General features: G+C 44.8%; 2 protein-coding genes across 23 annotated transcripts; one reads left to right on the forward strand and one right to left on the reverse strand.

Moving 5' to 3' along the window:
• Nucleotides 1–219: 219 nt before the first annotated feature.
• On the reverse strand, nt 220–7,277 carry DCLRE1B (DNA cross-link repair 1B). Of its 2 annotated transcripts, XM_005542266.5 has the most exons (4): nt 6,826–7,277; nt 5,456–5,621; nt 4,451–4,633; nt 220–1,561 (listed from the first exon to the last, which is right to left on the reverse strand). In XM_005542266.5, exons 1-4 carry the CDS (start codon nt 7,012–7,014, stop codon nt 501–503), a joined length of 1,599 nt encoding a protein of 532 aa, XP_005542323.2. In that variant the 5' UTR covers nt 7,015–7,277; the 3' UTR covers nt 220–500. The 2 variants fall into 2 exon arrangements, with proteins under 2 accessions (XP_005542323.2, XP_065403579.1); XM_065547507.2 differs by lacking the exon at nt 5,456–5,621.
• A 61-nt stretch (nt 7,278–7,338) lies between these two features.
• Nucleotides 7,339–17,854, forward strand: AP4B1 (adaptor related protein complex 4 subunit beta 1). Of its 21 annotated transcripts, none has more exons than XR_012416242.1 (13): nt 7,501–7,569; nt 7,808–7,996; nt 9,738–9,962; nt 10,729–10,859; nt 11,231–11,378; nt 12,512–13,008; nt 13,200–13,236; nt 14,107–14,190; nt 14,970–15,073; nt 15,769–16,094; nt 16,444–16,651; nt 16,871–17,152; nt 17,418–17,854. XR_012416242.1 is itself a non-coding variant. In XM_045384816.3 (11 exons), exons 2-11 carry the CDS (start codon nt 7,884–7,886, stop codon nt 17,843–17,845), a joined length of 2,220 nt encoding a protein of 739 aa, XP_045240751.2. In that variant the 5' UTR covers nt 7,339–7,367; nt 7,808–7,883; the 3' UTR covers nt 17,846–17,854. The 21 variants fall into 21 exon arrangements, 5 of the variants coding, with proteins under 5 accessions (XP_045240751.2, XP_005542320.3, XP_005542319.3 ...); XR_012416241.1 differs by lacking the exon at nt 7,501–7,569 and adding an exon at nt 7,573–7,659; XR_012416240.1 differs by lacking the exon at nt 15,769–16,094.
• Nucleotides 17,855–18,069: the final 215 nt, after the last annotated feature.

The following is an 18,069-nucleotide window of genomic DNA, read 5'->3' on the forward strand; positions in this document are numbered from 1 at the left end:
ACCATAGTTCATAATTTTAAAAATAGAACTCCCTAGGGATTTTGATCTGAGAAGAGGCAGAAGGGGACATGGAGAATGGCACATGACACCACAAAACAGCAACAGGAATAACCTGGTCCTTTTTGTTTCAGACTCTTTTTGATTCAGACCCACATAAGAGGATTGCATGTTCACAAAAGTTTGAGAAATACTGGGTTAAACAAGGTTAAACAGATTAAGTTACTGTAGGACTTCAAAGAAATTTTAATTTGCTCACGCATACTCCAAAGATTTTAAAACAAAACGTATTTCTTAAACATAATCAATTATAAAATGAAGGATTCCATAGGCACGAGGACCCCAATGAACAAGTTTTGGGAAGTGCTGTTCCACAGTGGGCCCGTAAGAGTCTTGTAAAGATAGAAAAGCAGGCCCCCAAAACAAACTCTTTCCCACCAGCCATCAGTTACTATCTTCCAAATGGCAGTGTGGGCTCAACGTTGTCCTTCTGTACTCTGTCTTCAGCAGGGTTTATGGTATTTTTCCACTTGCTGGTCAAAGCTCCTGGAAGAATACCCTGCCTGGAATAAGTTCACTGGAGTCAGAAGGTATTTGAGTGCTAGATCCCTGAATTCACTAGCAAGATGAGGGGTGCCCTTGCTGCTGTGGGACGGGGGAGAACCATGGCCCATCCAGGCACTCTGATTCTCTGTGGCTTCTGGACCTCCATCATCATCTCCCAAGGGTACCAAGGGGGACCCTAAACCAATTTCCTCCCTGGTTTTTAGAGAGATAAACTCTTCATCTGTAGACCTTAAGGGCACTGAAAATCCCAATGGGGCAGTTAACATAGTCACCCTCTTTTGGGACTCACAGAAAGGCACTGCCTCGTTCCATTCTTTGCTATAGAGGTCTGGGAACAACTGCTTCTTGGTCCGCAAAGGATGGTGGGAAGGCTGCTTTTCAAGGTATGCAGGCCAGGGAGAAAGTTTCTCTTTCTGGGTCTTCTTCGAGTCTCTGTCAGCTTGAGATTGATCAGCACTTTCCTCAGGAGATTCAAACACAACACCTTGGGTTCTTGGCCTCTTTAGCCTCCTTTCTAACAGCCAGAGAAAGCTTGGTTTTCTAGAGGAAGAACTCATGTATTGCTGTACAGAGTCCGGGATCAGGGGCATGGAGATCCTGGGGCTCAGACTGTCCTGAAAGCCTCCACAGGGCTGCCGACTGACAATGGGCACCACCTGGCAAGGCTTCAGTGCTGCGACAAAGGCACAAAGCTCGGAGTAGGAGGAATGGTCAGAGTAAGGGATGACATGGATATCAGGATGGGAGCTGTGGATTTTTCGGCTTGTGGGAAGGATAGCAATGGTAGGGTGGGTCTGGTTCCAACGCAGCATGTTGGAATGGCAGATCTCCATATGGCCTACGGCATGGATGCGGCCAGCCTTCTCCTCCACCGTGAACACATCTGCCAGGCCCAGTAGCTGCACCAACTCCAGGCGCCGAGGACTCAATACCACCCAGGTCTGAAACTCCAGGGCGAGCTGCTCCAGCAGTGATTCCTTTCCCAGGTTGTAGAGTCCTAAATAACGTTCAATGTATTGGGGAAAGTAAGAGAAGGAAGAAAATGAAGCTATTGGAAAATCCTAATAAATCAACAAAATGTTTAACAAAAATAGATACAATTCATAGAGAAATCCAGGGAGAATATCAAGGAAGAAGCGACATTTGAGCTAAGATATATGAAGGGGAATGAGAGCATCTAGCAAGCTTCAGGCACTATGAAAACTAATAAAGAAAGCTGTCAGCCCTCAAGAAGTACAATCTACAAGGAGACCCAGAAAAACCAGTTAAGAGCAACGTAAAGATATGTATACAGGCCGGGCACTGTGGCTCACACCTGTAAGCCTACCATTTTAGGAGGCTGAGGCGGGAGGACTGCGTGAGCCCAGGAATTCAAGACCAACCTGGGCAACCTGGCGAGACCCTGTCTCTACAAAAATAGACAAATAAGCATGTTGCTGCACGCCTATAGTTCCTGCTACACGGGAGGCTGAGGCGGGAGGATCACTTGAGTCCAGGAGGTCCAGGCTGCCGTAAGCTGTGATCGCGCCACTACCCTCCAGCCTAGGCAACAGAGTGAGACCCTGTCTCTTTAAAAAAAAAAAAAAGTATACAGCATTGTATCCAACAGGTGATGGAGTTAGGGAAAGTTAGGCTAAATCTTAAAGGATGGGCAAGTTTAACCTGTCAAGGAAAGGGTAGAAAGGGTATAGTGGAAAACATTTTAAGAGGGGTCAGTTTGTTGTTACTAAAGTAAAGAAGGAATTGGTAAGATATGATACCAGAGAGGCAAGAAAGGGCCATGTAATAGAGGGTCTTATATGTACCACTAAGAAGCTCGGACTTCATTGTGTAAATGAAGGGGAGCCCCTGAGTGTGAAGCAGGAAAATGGCTAATTCTAATCATAAGAATAACATGCTCAGAGCAGAGCTTTAAAAACAAAAATATGGTAATAATATTATTTGACTGCCAGGATGAGAAGAAGCTGGAGTGGAAGTTTCAATTACCCAAATAGTACTTACAGAGAAAGAAATTGAGACATTAATTTGGGAAATGGTTATGGTAATAGATATAGGAGATGTTTAATAGCTGTTCTCAGACCTTTTCTGAAGAAGTTTCAAATCCACAACCAGATTGTGAACGCCTTAATAAGAAGTATGTATTATTTATATCCACTTTATTCCTGATTAGGGTTCAAAATCTCACTCTTTGGGCACAAATGGAGCTGATTTTTCTTCTCTCTATATATATTCCCACTTCCACCTCCCCACAGGTCCTTCCCTACCAGACTGGGAGCCCTCCAAGTCAGAGACTGTATTTTATTCATCTTTATATCCCCACTGCCTATTGGATACTTGGTACTTAGTTGGTAGAGGATTATTACATGTTTGCAAAATTAATCAAGACTTACTATAGCATCCTCCTAGCCAGCTTTGCTTCTTTGAGAAAATTCTGCATTTAAATAATAAGAATGGTTAGGTCTTTATGAGTAGTTAAGCAATCCTGAGAGTAGAGGATATTTCTCAATCAATTTGGTAGTCACCCTGGAAGGTATATAATTTTTTCAATGCCTTTGTTTAGTCTCATTTTGAAACTCCTTTCAGAATTGAGACATGTCCTTTTCAAATATTTATAATGGTGGCAAATCTTTGCCCTTTTGTAGACTCACAAATTTGGAAACAACCAAAAAAGTAATTTAGAACCAAATCTATTACATGTATTTATTTTATAAAACAAAAATTTATTTTCATAAACTATTCCAAATGGCAACTCAAGAGTCCTCGACAATGTTTTATACTATTTATAATCAGTAGAACAAGCACATAGCTGTTTTTTCAGTATACTTAATTTAAAGCACAATGCTCACTTAAATATCTATGTTCTGATAAATTTCATTCATTCATATTGAATGCATCTGTGTTAGGCATTAGTGGTATACCTATAATAAAACAAAGAGCCTGCCATAGTGGAATTCACATTCTAACAGGGGGAGTCAGACAATAAAAAGTCCAATAAATATATATAGAATATATTGCAAGATGATGAGTGCCTATTGTCCCTCTTCTACTTAAAATCCTTCAATAGCTCTTGGTTGGGTTTAGGATCAAGTCCAAAATGGCTTAAGAGCACTACAGCTCCTCTTGCCTTTTCAGCCTCCTTGCCCACTGTGTGCCTGTCATACTAGCTGCTGCCTCTCTGTTCCACAAACACACAAAGTCTCTTCCTATTTTCAATGATGCTCTTAAGGAGTTTATGCTTCTGTGTGTGTGTATGTGCGCGCGTGCCTACGTGCATGTGCCAGAGGAAGTGGGTGATAGGCAACAAGCAATAGCATATCTAAAAATGTATAGAATATATGAGTGCTATAAAAAAATGAAAAAAATGAATTGGTATAGGTGATCAGGAGTTGGGAATGGGGATGGTGGGCAGGTTGCAGTTTTACTTATTTTATTCATTCATTCATTCATTGAGACAGGGTCTTGCTCTGTCATCCAGGCTGGAGTACAATGGCACTTACATGGCTCACTGCAACCTTGACCTCCTAGTGGACCCAGGCAATCCTCCTGTCTCAGCCTCCTGTGTAGCTGGGACCACAGGCATGCACCATGCACCACCATGCCCAACTAATTTTTAAATTTTTTGTAGAGACAGGGTCTTGCCATGTTGCCCAAGCTGGTCTCAAACACCTGGCTCAAGTGACCCTCCTGTCTTGGCCTCCCAAAGTGCTGGGATTATAGGTGTGAGCCACCACAGCTGGCCAGGTTGCAATTTTAAATAAGGTGGTCAGTGTAGGAGAAAGTGAGAACTGCACAAAGATATGAAAGCACAAAGATATTTAAGTGAGAACCCTTAAATAACCTAGTTCACTATGTACAGGTGACAGGAAACTGAAAGGAAACAACTCACCAATCTTTATGTTATGTTGTGGGTGTTTTCGAATGAGCTGGACAATCTGGTGGGCAGCTTCTTGTCGGGAAGGAAGAACCAGGGCTGGATTGCAATTGGTGTTGTCTAGGTATAAAGTATGGATCTGTTTCCCCAGTGTCAGGGCTGGCTCCTTTAGCATGGATGGTGTGTATCGAAAATCACCTAGAAGAATATGTATATGGGGGCAGAAGGTCAGAGACAAAAAAACAGAAGACAAGCCTCTCCTACCTCCAACAATAGATGGGTGTTTGCTTACTAGTCTGTGAAAAAACTATTATGTAGCCTGGCACTGAACTATGCAGTATAGCTGCATGGTTTCTTTGTTGAAATGTCTCCATCCTGCTCCTGTTTTTCAATTACTCTTCACAAGGTTTGGACCCTTAAAGAGTGGGAAATTGGCTGGGTGCAGTGACTCATACCTATAATCCCAGCACTTTGGGAGGCCGAGCCAGGTGGATCACCTGAGGTCAGGAGTTCGAGACCAGCCTGGCCAACATAGTGAAACCTAGTATCTACTAAAAATACGAAAATTAGCTGGGTGTGGTGGTGGGCACCTGTAATCCCAGCTACCTGGGAGGCTGAGGCAAGAGAATCACTTGAACTCAGAAGGCGGAGGTTGCAGTGAACCACCATCATACCACTGCACTCCAGCCTGGGTGACAAGAGTGAAACTCCATTTCAAAAAAAAAAAAAAAAAGAGTGGGAAATCAGTTGAGATGGGGTCACTATGCTCATATGTGATGAACTTAGAAGGCCTTCAGCGCCTCCAGACTTCTATTGAGTTAAGGCTGCTCAAGAAAAGTCTGCCAGGTGTGGTGGCTTGTGCTGATAATTCTAGCTACTAGGGAGGCTAAAGCGGGAGGATCACTTGAGGTCAGGAGTTTGAGACCAGCCTGGGCAATATTGCGAGGCCCCAGTCTATACATTAAAAAAAAAAAAAAAAGGTAAGTCTGAGAAGTCACTGGGATTCCTTGAGAGGCCCACCTGTGTAGAGGATGGTTCCAAAATATCCTTCAAAGAGAAACATGACAGAACCAGGACAGTGATTGGCATCGAGGAGGGTTACAGTCATGGTCTCTCGTCCAATTTCATCTAAGGGTAATACATGGCTCTCACCAATCTCCAGGGGTTGGATCCATTGCTTAGATACCTGAGAAAACAGTTAGTCATCCCAGTGACCACCGACTCCCCTCCCTGTTACTTCCCCGGGTCAGGGACTATGCTTTACATGAATCAAGAAAGCTGACCAAATCCTGAGTCACCGCGAGCAGAAGCTGTAATGGGGATTCCCAAGCAATCTGCCCTTCCTCCTTCCACTCCCCATCCCACCCTTTGTACAATTTAATTAAGAGTTCAGCTGGCCGGGCGCGGTGGCTCATGCCTGTAATCCCAGCATTTTGAGAGGCCGAGGCGGGAGGATCATGAGGTCAGGAGATCGGGACTGTCCTGGCTAACACGGTGAAACCCCATCTCTACTTAAAAATAATAATAAAAAAAAAAGGTGGCGGGCACCTGTAGTACCAGGTACTCGGGAGGCTGAGGCAGGAGAATGGCGTGAACCCGGGAGGCGGAGCTTGCAGTGAACTGGAGTGTCCTCCAGCCTGGGCAACAGAGGGACACTCCGTCTGGGTGGGGTGGGGGGAGAGTTCATCAAACAGTCTAGTCAGCAATTTTCAAACTTACTCCTGATCTTAATATCTTGGAGACTTAAGGGTGGGGTGGGGAGAGAGCTGGAGAACCACCCAGCACGTTAGGTGGATTCTTAAGATAAGGCATATTTAGGCGGGGCGTGGTGGCTCACGCTTGTAATCCCAGCACTTGGGGAGGCTGAGGCGGGCGGATCACTTAAGGTCAGGAGCTTGAGAACAGCCTGGCCAACATGGTGAAACCCCGTCTCTACGAAAAATACAAAAAATTAGCTGGGCGTGGTGGCGTGCGCCTGTAATCTCAGCTACTCAGGAGGCTGAGACAGGAGAATCTCTTGAACCCGGGAGGCGGAGGTTATAGTGAGCCGAGATCGTGCCACCGCACTCCAGCCTGGCAGCAACAAGAGCGAGACTCCGTATCAGGAAAAAAAAAAAAAAGCAAGTTTGGGAAACATCAGCCTAGCTTATGTATAAAGGTAGCAATAGTTTCCTTGGCTGGACTAAAATATCTCCTCAACTTATAGCTAAATATCTCAAGTTGGTCACTTGGAAACCACGTTCCTATTCTGAGTTAAAGATGCATTTTTGGGTTCAAACAACTTCCGCATCAGTCTTGGTGGCCCCCATTCTATGACTCAAAGAATGACAGGTCGAAGTCCCAACCCAGATGCCTGGACCACCTCTTGGAGACTGACTCCAGCCCCATACCTGTAGGTGACGATGCAAGAGGTGGGCTGTAATCGGGGAGCAGTAGAGGGGCCGGGCCCAGGTGCTAGACAGGCCCACGGTGTGGTCCGAGTGCATGTGAGACAAGAAGAAGAGCCGTGCGGTGCCAGCCCGACGCAGGCTCCAGAAGTCCACTGCAATGGGCGTGTGGGGGATCAGGACCCCATTCATGGTGGCAGGGTTGTAGTCACCAGTGGGATCTTCTCCGCGGGGGCAGGGCTCCTGCGTGAGGCTTCCACAACGGCGCCCCGATAAAAGTCATGCTGGGGCAAGAACAGGGCCAGATACCCTAAGGGAAAGAGCCCAGCAGAGGAATAAGTCACTAGAGTGGGCAGAAAAAGGAAGTGACCGTGCCGGCGCAAGCCCAAATAGCGGAGGGCGCTTGACACTCCCAACCGCGCGGGAGCTGAGGCCAAGCCGGGCACTCAAAGCGCGCGCTGCTGGGAGGAGACAGGCCGAAGTAGCCGATTTCCGATTGCCCGCCGCAGCTCCACCAGAGGGAGCCGCGCGACTGCGCCTGGAGGGTGAGAGGTTGAGGGAAGGGCATCCTAAGGTCGGAGTCGGGACCAAGCTCAGCCCTCGCTCGCTGGGAGACCGGCAGCGCGCTTCTGTTTGGTCTCCTGACAAGGGGGCGGGACTTCCGCAGAAAGGAAGATTGGGCCTATCTGCGATGAGAACGGCTTGAAGGCGCAGGAAAAGCTGGAACTGGAGAGGGAGGGGTCTGCGGTCAGTCGGACGCGGCGCTGGAAATCCGGCGGAGGGCCTAGTGTTAGCGGGAGCGATCTGTGGGCGGGGCGAACGGCCTGCCGGGCGAGGGTAGGGCCTGAAGAGCCCAGGGTGGGGCTCGCGGGGTCGCGGAGGGCGTGGAAGTGTGTCAGGGCCAGCGTGCCGGCCCTACGGAAGCCGAGCCTGAGGCGAGATTTCGTCTTTAGTATTTTCACTGACTCATATTTCCTTTACTCAGGCTCCCACATCAAGACGAGAAGGAGCCCACGAGTTACCGTGGGAGCTGTGGGAGCTGCCCTGTGACTGTTAGGAAGATGCCGTACCTTGGCTCCGAGGACGTGGTGAAGGAGCTGAAGAAGGCTTTGTGTAATCCTCACATTCAAGCTGATAGGCTGCGCTACCGGAATGTCATCCAGCGAGTGATTAGGTATCACCTAACTCCCGTCGCGTGCTGTTTGCTCCCTTTGCAATCCCCATCAGGGCTCACTAGCCCCAGTCTCTCTGAAAGGGTAAATTAGCTTTCACACGTGGCAATTATATGGTTCGGTCTTCGTCCTGCTGCTTTGGAGTACTATCTCAGTCTCTCCTCTGCAGCATCTTTTACTTACCTGGGTAGTTTCCTCCATATCACAGGCTTGAACAATTACTGCTAACTCCTGGATCTATAATATAGCTAGTACAGACTTCTTTTTTTTAGCTTCAGACCCACGTATCCCACTGCCTGCTTGGCATTTCCACTTGCATGGTTTATCAAAAGTATGTCCGAAATAGCACGGACATTCTTCCGTCTTCCTCAAACCTGTTCTTCGGCTTACATTTGTGTTGATGAATGCCACCAGCAGTGACTATGCGTGGGAGCCAACCTTGAGGACACCCGATCCCCACTTCTCATGTCAGATGGTTTGAATTCATAATTCTAAATATCCACCCTCTCTTGTTTATTGGCGTTGTTGCTCTGGTCCAGGCCTTCATCACCAAAGCAATTGCAGCAGCTTACTAGTAGGCCACCTTGCCTCATTTGAGACAGAATTTTCCCATTATACAAATCTGAACATATAACTCTTGCCTACAGCTATGGTTCACAAACTTTACGGTGCACAAAAATCCCTGGGGGTGCTTTTTGTCATCCAGTCCAGGGATTGATTCTGATTTCAGTAAGGTAGGAGGGAACCCAGGAATCTGTATTTTTAATAAACATCTCAGCTGATTCCAGTAGGCGACCAGTTTGAGAAACAATGAAGTCCAAACTTACCACAGCACCCAAGGAACAAGCTGTTAATTCAACTACCTACAGACTCAAAAAAATGTATGCCACTCCTGCTCATGTCTACATACCTCATACCTTCTGTTACATCGATTACATCTGCCTAGTGAGCTCTTGCTCATTCTGGTAAAGTGTTACTTCCTCTGTGAAGAAACATTTTCTGACTTCCTGCCGGTGTTAGACCTCTGAATCCCCTCTGCGCCTTGTACAATACTTCTATTTAAATACTTATCAATCATACCATAATTAACGGTATTTTTATCTGGCTCATTAATAGATCTGAAGTTCCTAGAGGTCTGAGACCACGCCTTCTTCAAGATTATGTCCCAAGAGCATGTCCCTGGATGTAAAAGTTGAATTTCACCAAAGTACTAGGGATTCAATAAGTGTCTGTTGAGGCTGGGCATGGTGGCTCACGCCTGTAATCCCAGCACTTTGGGAGGCCAAGACGGGTGCATCACCTGCAGTCAGGAGTTCGAGACCAGCCTGGTCAACATGGCAAAACCCCGTCTCTACTAAAAATACAAAAATTTAGCCAAGCATGGTGGCACGCACCTGTGGTCCCGGCTACTCAGGAGGCTGAGGCAGGAGAATCACTTGAACCTGGGAGGCGGAAGTTGTAATGAGCCGAGATTGTGCCACTGCACTCTAGCCTGGGTAACAGAGCAAGACTCCATCTCAAAAATAATAATAAGTGTTTGTTGAATGAATAGAAGAAGAATGTTTATTGCAGACCTACGGTATGAAGTACTGTGTGATATAATAGACAAGGTAATCCTGGCTGCTACCCTCTTAAGAGATCACAAGCTAGTTGGGTAACCAGGAGATATGTAAGTAAAACTCCCTCCATTGTTAGTTGGGGATTTTGCATTTTACTTCTTTCTGTCATGTGCGTTGGTTTCAGGTACATGACTCAGGGTTTGGACATGTCTGGTGTTTTTATGGAAATGGTGAAGGCCAGTGCCACTGTAGATATTGTCCAGAAGAAGTTGGTTTATCTGTACATGTGCACATATGCTCCCCTGAAACCAGATCTGGCTCTCCTGGCCATCAATACGCTGTGCAAAGACTGCTCAGACCCCAATCCAATGGTGCGAGGGCTGGCGTTACGGAGCATGTGTAGCCTCAGGTGAGTACCGTCTTCTCTGTCTGGTCCTAAATGGCTGATGACTTCAAGAGATCACGCAGTAGGTTTTTAAAGAGGATAATTTATTTGAGCTCCTTAATACTGGGGAAAACATTATTGTACCCTGAACTTAGATTTTCAGCCACTGCTTTGGCTTAATAACCTGTATCATATAATTTTATTACAGGGAGTTTTTGATTCTCACTCTAAGTAAAATAGTCCTCAATTTTGGTTAAATATTCCTAAACAATTATGTGTATATATTTTTTTGCTGCCTGTGCATCATTATTCCAAATGAAAAGTCAAATTAGGCTGGGCACAGTGGCTCATGCCTGTAGTCCCAGCACTTTGGGAGGCTGAGACAGGAAGACTGCTTGAGCTCAGGAATTCGAGACCAGCTGGGCAAGATGGTGAGACCCTATATCTACAAAAAATTAAATGGGCATAGTGACACGCACCTGTAGTCTCAGCTACTAGCTAGCAAGGCTGAGGCAGGAGGATGGCTTGGGCCCAGGAATTAGAGGCAGCGGTGTCCTATGATTGGGCCACTGCACTGCAGCCTGGGTGACAAAGTGAGACCCCATCTTGAAAAAAACAAGAGAAAAACAAAAACATCAAATTATGGCTTTTTAAGCTTGATAGAGGCTTTCTGCAATTCTTCATGATCTGATGGGTGTAGCATCTACTAAACTCTGTTAGGTGAACAGGGTTTGATATATGTCAAAATTAGTATTTCCGAATCTGGCTGACTCCAGGATGTGTTGCTTAGGATGCCTGGTGTGCAGGAGTATATACAACAGCCTATTCTCAATGGTCTGCGGGATAAGGCTTCGTATGTCAGGAGAGTGGCAGTCCTTGGATGTGCCAAGATGCATAATCTTCATGGAGACTCTGAAGTAGGTAAGTTCAGTGTAATCCATCATGGTCAATGTGCCTCTATTATGTATAACTTTATAAAAGATTATGTAGCTTTGGTAGAAAATAATAATGTGGCCCCAGTTCTGTACATATCTCTTTAAGTAGGATGCAGGGCTTGGTATCTTCTGGAGATGAGAAGTCCTTTCTCTCGGGCCCCAGTGAGATCCTTTGTATTAGCTGCTTAAAACAGTCTAGACATGGCAGTTTTTTTTTTGCCTTGCACTTTAGTATGGCCTTTGTCATTTTTGTAGCAGAGAAGTTCAACTTTGTCTACTTGGAGCTATTACTCTGGCTACATCCCTGTTACTCTGAAGCTTTTCTTTTTTATCTAAGAACTTTGTTCTTTTTTATAGATGGTGCCCTGGTAAATGAATTATACAGTTTGCTGCGTGACCAGGATCCAATTGTAGTTGTGAACTGCTTGAGGTCTCTAGAGGAAATTCTGAAACTGGAAGGAGGCGTTGTCATCAATAAGCCCATTGCTCACCATCTCTTAAATCGGTTTGGATGCCTCGGTGCTCTTTTTATTATGAGATCTGCGTCCTTGTGGGATCTTGTTGATGTATTGAACAACTTATGTGAAGTAGAAAAGAAAGTTAACCATTATTATTATTATTTGAGACGGAGTGTTGCTCTTGTTGTCCAAGCCAGAGTGCAACGGCACTATCTTGGCTTAGCGCAACCTCCGCCTCCTGGCTTTAAGCAGTTCTGCTTCAGCCTCCTGAGTAGCTGGGATTATAGGCATGCGCCACCATGCCCGGCTAATTCTGTATTTTTAGCGGAGACAGGGTTTCTCCCTGTTGGTCAGGCTAGTCCCAAACTTCCGACCTCAGGAGATCTGCCCACCTTGGCCTCCGAAAGTGCTGGGATTACAGGCGTGAGCCACCGTGCCCAGCCAGTTAACCACTATTAACTCCCTCACATTTCACTAAGAGAATTTCTTTTATTTGCCTTAGTTTCCCTTATTGATATAGGGAAATAGAAATATACTGTGGGAATAGGTTCTGCCCTTCTCTAGTCATTATGTCCCCCAAAGTAAGCCATTTATAGTGTCTTAAAATGTAGGGAACCTGGACCCAGTGTATGCTGATCATGTCTTTGGTCTTAGGTGAGTGTGCATTTGTATTAACAGCTCATCTTGGAATTTTAAGCCTTTTTTGTGTAAACTTTTTTTTTTTTTTTTTTTTGAGACAGAGTCTTGCTCTGTCGCCCAGGCTGGGGTGCAGTGGCCGGATCTCAGCTCACTGCAAGCTCCGCCTCCCGGGTTTAGACCATTCTCCTGCCTCAGCCTCCCGAGTAGCTGGGACTACAGGCGCCCGCCACCTCGCCCGGCTAGTTTTTTGTATTTTTTAGTAGAGACGGGGTTTCACTGTGTTAGCCAGGATGGTCTCGATCTCCTGACCTCGTGATCCGCCCGTCTCGGCCTCCCAAAGTGCTGGGATTACAGGCTTGAGCCACCGCGCCCGGCATAAACTTTAAATAGTACATGAAAAGAATGATTTAATTATGGCACAGCCTATTTTTAAGAATTCTCCCTTTGTTATGATGAACAACCAACTGGTCATATGACAGTGGCATGGAAATGGCCCTAATTTTGTTGCTAAAATAGCTCTTTTGTTTTCTTTTTTGGATAGAATGTCAAAACTGGACCAATGGGGCCAGGCTGAGGTATTGAACTTTCTGCTACGCTACCAACCCCGCAGTGAGGAAGAACTATTTGACATTCTCAATCTGTTGGATAGTTTTCTCAAGAGCAGTAGCCCAGGTGTGGTGATGGGAGCTACCAAACTTTTTCTGATCTTGGCAAAAAAGTTTCCCCATGTACAAACAGATGTGCTTGTGCGGGTCAAGGGACCTTTGCTAGCTGCCTGTTCTTCGGAGAGCCGTGAGCTCTGTTTTGTTGCTCTTTGTCATGTACGCCAGATCTTGCATAGTTTGCCAGGTCACTTTAGCAGCCACTACAAAAAGTTTTTTTGCTCCTACTCGGAGCCCCACTACATCAAACTACAGAAAGTGGAGGTGCTGTGTGAGCTGGTGAACGATGAGAATGTGCAGCAGGTGCTAGAGGAGCTTCGAGGGTACTGCACGGATGTGTCTGCGGACTTTGCACAGTCTGCCATCTTTGCCATAGGTAGGTGTCTGCTGCTTTTCCTTCTTGAGAGACCAGCCAGCGAGAAAGCTGTGGTTAAGAGGAACCATAGAGAGCAAAGGGCATGAATCTTGCTTCAGAAGCGAAGTACTATGCACTAAATAATTGGGTCAGTGACTACAAACAAGGGGGAAGAGACTTGTTTTTTTTTTTCTTTTTTTTTTTTGGTCAAGATTGGTGTTGCCCTATCTTCCAGGATGGAGAATACAGGTAACTCAAACTACAATACTTAAAATTTTTGTTGTTTTCTATCCAAAATGCTTTCCTATACATCATCTTACTACAGTCTCATGAGACAGTCAGGAAAAGTAGACAAATGTCATTAACTTCATTTTAAAGATGAAGAAACTCAGGCACAAAAACAGTTATCAAGTTGCCAAAAGGACATACAGTTTTAGAAATGGGACTGAAATGCAACTTTCCTGACTCAAAGTCCTTTGTTAATCCACCAGTCGTTTATTGAGCTTCTACTATGGGCTATGTATTATGCTGAATGTAGACAAACACAGAATAATTCCTAAATCTTACAGACTTTTTCATAGTACCCTGTCTGGAATTTAAAAGGCTGGAGGTGACTCAAAAACTGAAAACAGCTGTTGAGCTAAGTTTTGAAGGATTTCAAGTATAGGAGGAGGAGGAACCCTCATATTTGGAATAAAACATGGTTATTTTAGGGGCAGAGAAGAGGGAGCAAAGAGGAGACTAGAAATCCTTAGGAGACTGCTGTCAAGTGTCCCCCGCAAAAATACTCCTTTGCAAGTGTGCTGCAACAAAAAGGGTGTCTCATATCTGGCTGCCATGTAAATACCTTTGTTACTATAAGTTTTCAGCCTTGTTTAATGGGGAATTGTTTTGCTATGAGCTTTTAATTTTCTAGTAGTCAGTGAGAAAAAATGATTTTTACCAAAGTTCCCTTTATAGCAAACTTATATTCTTAGTTCATCAAAGAATGATTTGTTTTTTCTCTTTTTTGTTTTTAGATAGCTCTGTTTCTTTTGTCTTTGATTGGTGGGAGATGATTTTAGATTGAGGTATTAATATTTCACTTAGCAGTTTTCTCTTCTTTCCCTTCTTTTGTAGGTGGCATTGCCAGGACTTACACAGATCAATGTGTTCAGATTCTAACAGAGTTGCTGGGTCTTCGACAAGAGCACATTACCACAGGTAATGCCTGCCTTTTTAGGATTTTTGATTTTTTTGTCAAGTGCCTGGCTTATAGTAGTTGCTCAAAACATGTTTGTTGTTGAATGAATAATATAGAGATTTGAACTTTTCTTTGCATCATCATCTGTTGCTGTTAGAGAAGCATAGGGTCTATGGATCTAATAGGATATTGAGTCTTTAGGCTGCCTTGAGTCTATAAGGCTGTACTATAGACAATGAAGGCTACTAGGATGACCTTGCTTGATATTTCACCAATTTTACTTCTCCTTTTGTTTTATGGCAGTATGCCATAGGCAGTGGCTTCCAGGGTTGGGACTAGGGTAAGTCAAGCAAGATGCCTAGGATGCAAAATTTAAGAAGGCACTCAGTCTTAGGTTCCTGCAAGAGCCAATCCTGCATGTCTTCTTCAATTTTGAACCCTAGGCACCTCACTTGCTTTATCATTTTCCCAAGCCTGGTGGTTCCATTTATACTGTCTTTAGTGTTTCATTCAACAGCAATACTACCCCACACACATTTGCATACGGCTTTACGTTTTACAAAGTGCTTTTTCATACATTAGTTCATTTATCCTCACATCAATCTGGTAAGAGCAATATGCAGTCAAGAAATTATTGCTCATTTCATTACATTTCTTAGATAACCATTGACCATACCTCCAAAACCCATTTTATAGAAATCCAGCCAGAACCATGAGTCTGAATACATGACTGTTCTTAAGATTCCTCCCTACCTGGAGGCTCTAATCCTGTGCTTTTGTACCCTGGCCTGTATTGTAGTGGTGGTGCAGACTTTCCGAGACCTGGTTTGGTTGTGTCCTCAGTGTACTGAAGCTGTGTGTCAGGCCCTGCCCGGCTGTGAGGAGAACATTCAAGATAGTGAGGTAGACTATAATTCTCCTTTACTTCTAGGTAGAGGGAGAATGCTTGAAACCTTGCCCTTTAAAAGGGAATCTAATTATTCTCTCTACCCTGTGTTTGAAGTGGACACTCTTCGAATTGATTGCCACCTTAGATTCTCTTTTGGATATAGATGGCATATAAATTATAAAAACAAGATTTATCTGACGGTTTTTATTACAAAACTCTGATACCATTGTTCTCTTGAACAATTTTGTTTTGTTTTGTTTTGTTTTGCTTGAGATAGTCGCCCAGGCTGGAGTGCAGTGGCGCGATCTCGGCCCACTGCAACCTCTACCTCCCAAACTCAAGTGATTCTCCTGCCTCAGCCTCCCAAGTAGCTGGGATTACAGGTGTGCACCACCACGCCTGTCTAATTTTTGTATTTTTAATAGAGTTTTGCCATATTGTCTAGGCTGGTCTAGAATTCTAGCCTCAAGTGATCCACCCGCCTCAGCCTCCCGAAGAGCTGGGATTACAGGCCTAAGCCACTGCGCCCGGCCTCTCTTGAACAGTTTTGAGTCAGAGATTTAGACCGTGGAGTTTTTAGCTAGAATGAGAATTAGAGTCATTTGTGAAATTTTTACAAAGATTTGGACGTAATCACAGGTCTACTGACTTAAATATTCAGGGGTAGTGGACCTAGACAGATAACTTTTTTTTTTTTTTTTTGAGACAGAGTCTAGCTCTGTTGCCCAGGCTGGAGTGCAGTAACGCCATCTCGACTCACTACAACTTCTGCCTCCTGGTTTCAAGCAATTCTCCTGCCTCAGCCTCCTGAGTAGCTGGAACTACACGCGTGCACCACCACGCCTGGCTAATTTTTGTATTTTTAATAGAGACAGGGTTTCACCATGTTGGCCAGGCTGGTCTCGAACTCCTGACCTCAGGTGATCCACCCTCCTCGGCCTCCCAAAGTGCTGGGATTACAGGCACAAGCCACTGTGCCCAGCTGACAGATACATTTTTAAGAAGCTTCACAGATGAATTTGATGTGCACTCTAGGTTAGTAACCACTTCTGTGAAAATTTTAGAGAAATTCTTCGAGCAACTTCCACTGAAACACTAAACCCCAATTGGGCCAGAGGCCCCAAACCTGAGGAAACCTTATTTATTGCTTAATCCAACATAGGCTATGAAAGTTTTGAGTTTCCTCTTGTGTATTAGAATTTCATTCCTATTTGTTATAGAGAGTATAGTATAGTAGGGGGAATTGGTAAATTAAATGAAGTAACTAAAGATTATACCTTTTCTGCTGACACTAAGCAAAAAGCAAAACCAGTGGCTGTCTACGATCTCCTTTGTTTTAGACAGTCAAGTGTTGAACGCTTGCTCTTATTCCTTTATTCTCTAGGGGAAGCAAGCACTTATTTGGCTACTTGGTGTCCACGGGGAAAGAATTCCTAATGCTCCTTATGTGTTAGAGGACTTTGTTGAGAATGTGAAGTCGGAAACATTTCCAGCTGTTAAGATGGAGCTGCTCACTGCTTTGCTGCGCCTTTTCCTCTCTCGACCTGCTGAGTGCCAGGACATGCTGGGACGATTGTTGTATTACTGCATAGGTGGGTTTTGCAGGAGGAAATAGTGCTTGCCGTGACCCATAGTAAAGATTCTTAATAGCTTTCATTGTTTGGTGAGTCATGTCTGGGACCCGAGAAGAAAATGTTAATGCTTCCTAGGGTTTCCTCTCTCCTTCATTTTTTTCTCCTGTTATGGTTGGCACAAAAGTAGGAGGAAAGTGGTTTTGTTTTTAATGAAGTCAATCTGTTGTCTTACCTCAGAGGAAGAAAAAGATATGGCTGTACGGGACCGAGGTCTCTTCTATTATCGCCTCCTCTTAGTTGGCATTGATGAAGTTAAGCGGATTCTGTGTAGCCCTAAATCTGACCCTACTCTTGGACTTTTGGAGGATCCAGCAGAAAGACCTGTGAATAGCTGGGCCTCGGATTTCAACACACTGGTGCCAGTGTATGGCAAAGCCCACTGGGCAACTATCTCTAAATGCCAGGGGGCAGAGCGTTGTGGCCCAGAGCTTCCTAAAACTTCATCCTTTGCCGCGTCAGGTAAAAACAGTCCTTACATTAAATCTTGTCATGATAAATCTTTACCTTTTCAATGATTGGCAGAAAGTAGAGTATCGTAGCACTAAAGCTCAGACTGTTGTCTGAATTTGAAGCATTTGTGAACAAGAAAGAGGTTCATCGTTGGTTATTTCAGCCATTTATCCAAAGATGAAAGTCACATTGTGTACATTTGGGAATTTGGGTAAAAAACTTAGCTCCTACAGATTAAGAGTATCTTTCACACAAGTTTTCTGTCTCTTTTTAGGACCCTTGATTCCTGAGGATAACAAGGAGAGAGAACAAGAACTCCCTGATTCTGGAGCCCTCATGCTAGTCCCCAATCGCCAGCTTACTGCTGATTATTTTGAGAAAACTTGGCTTAGCCTCAAAGTTGCTCATCAGCAAGTGTTGCCTTGGCGGGGAGAATTCCATCCTGACACCCTCCAGATGGCTCTTCAAGTAGTGAACATCCAGACCATCGCAATGAGTAGGGCTGGGACTCGGCCATGGAAAGCATACCTCAGTGCCCAGGATGATACTGGTTGTCTGTTCTTAACAGAACTGCTATTGGAGCCTGAAAACTCAGAAATGCAGATCTCTGTGAAACAAAATGAAGCAAGAACCGAGACACTGAATAGTTTTATTTCTGTATTAGAAACTGTGATTGGAACAATTGAAGAAATAAAATCATAACAGATTCTTGTTGCTTGTCCAGAGTAAGATGAATAACTATTATAGTTTATTTTTATTTATTTTTTTTTTTTTGAGACGGAGTCTCGCTCTGTCACCCAGGCTGGAGTGCGGTGGCCGGATCTCAGCTCACTGCAAGCTCCGCCTCCCGGGTTTACGCCATTCTCCTGCCTCAGCCTCCCGAATAGCTGGGACTACAGGCGCCTGCCACCTCGCCCGGCTAAGTT

This window comes from Macaca fascicularis, chromosome 1 (genome assembly GCF_037993035.2).
Source record: "Macaca fascicularis isolate 582-1 chromosome 1, T2T-MFA8v1.1".
Classification (NCBI taxonomy): Eukaryota; Metazoa; Chordata; class Mammalia; order Primates; family Cercopithecidae; genus Macaca; species Macaca fascicularis.

Excerpts from the sequence above, each read along its gene's own strand:
- DCLRE1B (XM_005542266.5), bottom strand. The coding sequence starts at position 7,014 with ATGAATGGGGTCCTGATCCCCCACACGCCCATTGCAGTGGACTTCTGG. Across the intron at positions 5,622-6,825 it reads TCTTGCATCGTCACCTACAG|GTATCTAAGCAATGGATCCA; the intron begins GTATGGGGCTGG and ends CTGTTTTCTCAG. Across the intron at positions 4,634-5,455 it reads TGGAACCATCCTCTACACAG|GTGATTTTCGATACACACCA; the intron begins GTGGGCCTCTCA and ends ATATTCTTCTAG.
- AP4B1 (XM_045384816.3), top strand. The coding sequence starts at position 7,884 with ATGCCGTACCTTGGCTCCGAGGACGTGGTGAAGGAGCTGAAGAAGGCT. Across the intron at positions 9,963-10,728 it reads CGGAGCATGTGTAGCCTCAG|GATGCCTGGTGTGCAGGAGT; the intron begins GTGAGTACCGTC and ends TGTGTTGCTTAG. Across the intron at positions 16,652-16,870 it reads ATTGTTGTATTACTGCATAG|AGGAAGAAAAAGATATGGCT; the intron begins GTGGGTTTTGCA and ends GTCTTACCTCAG.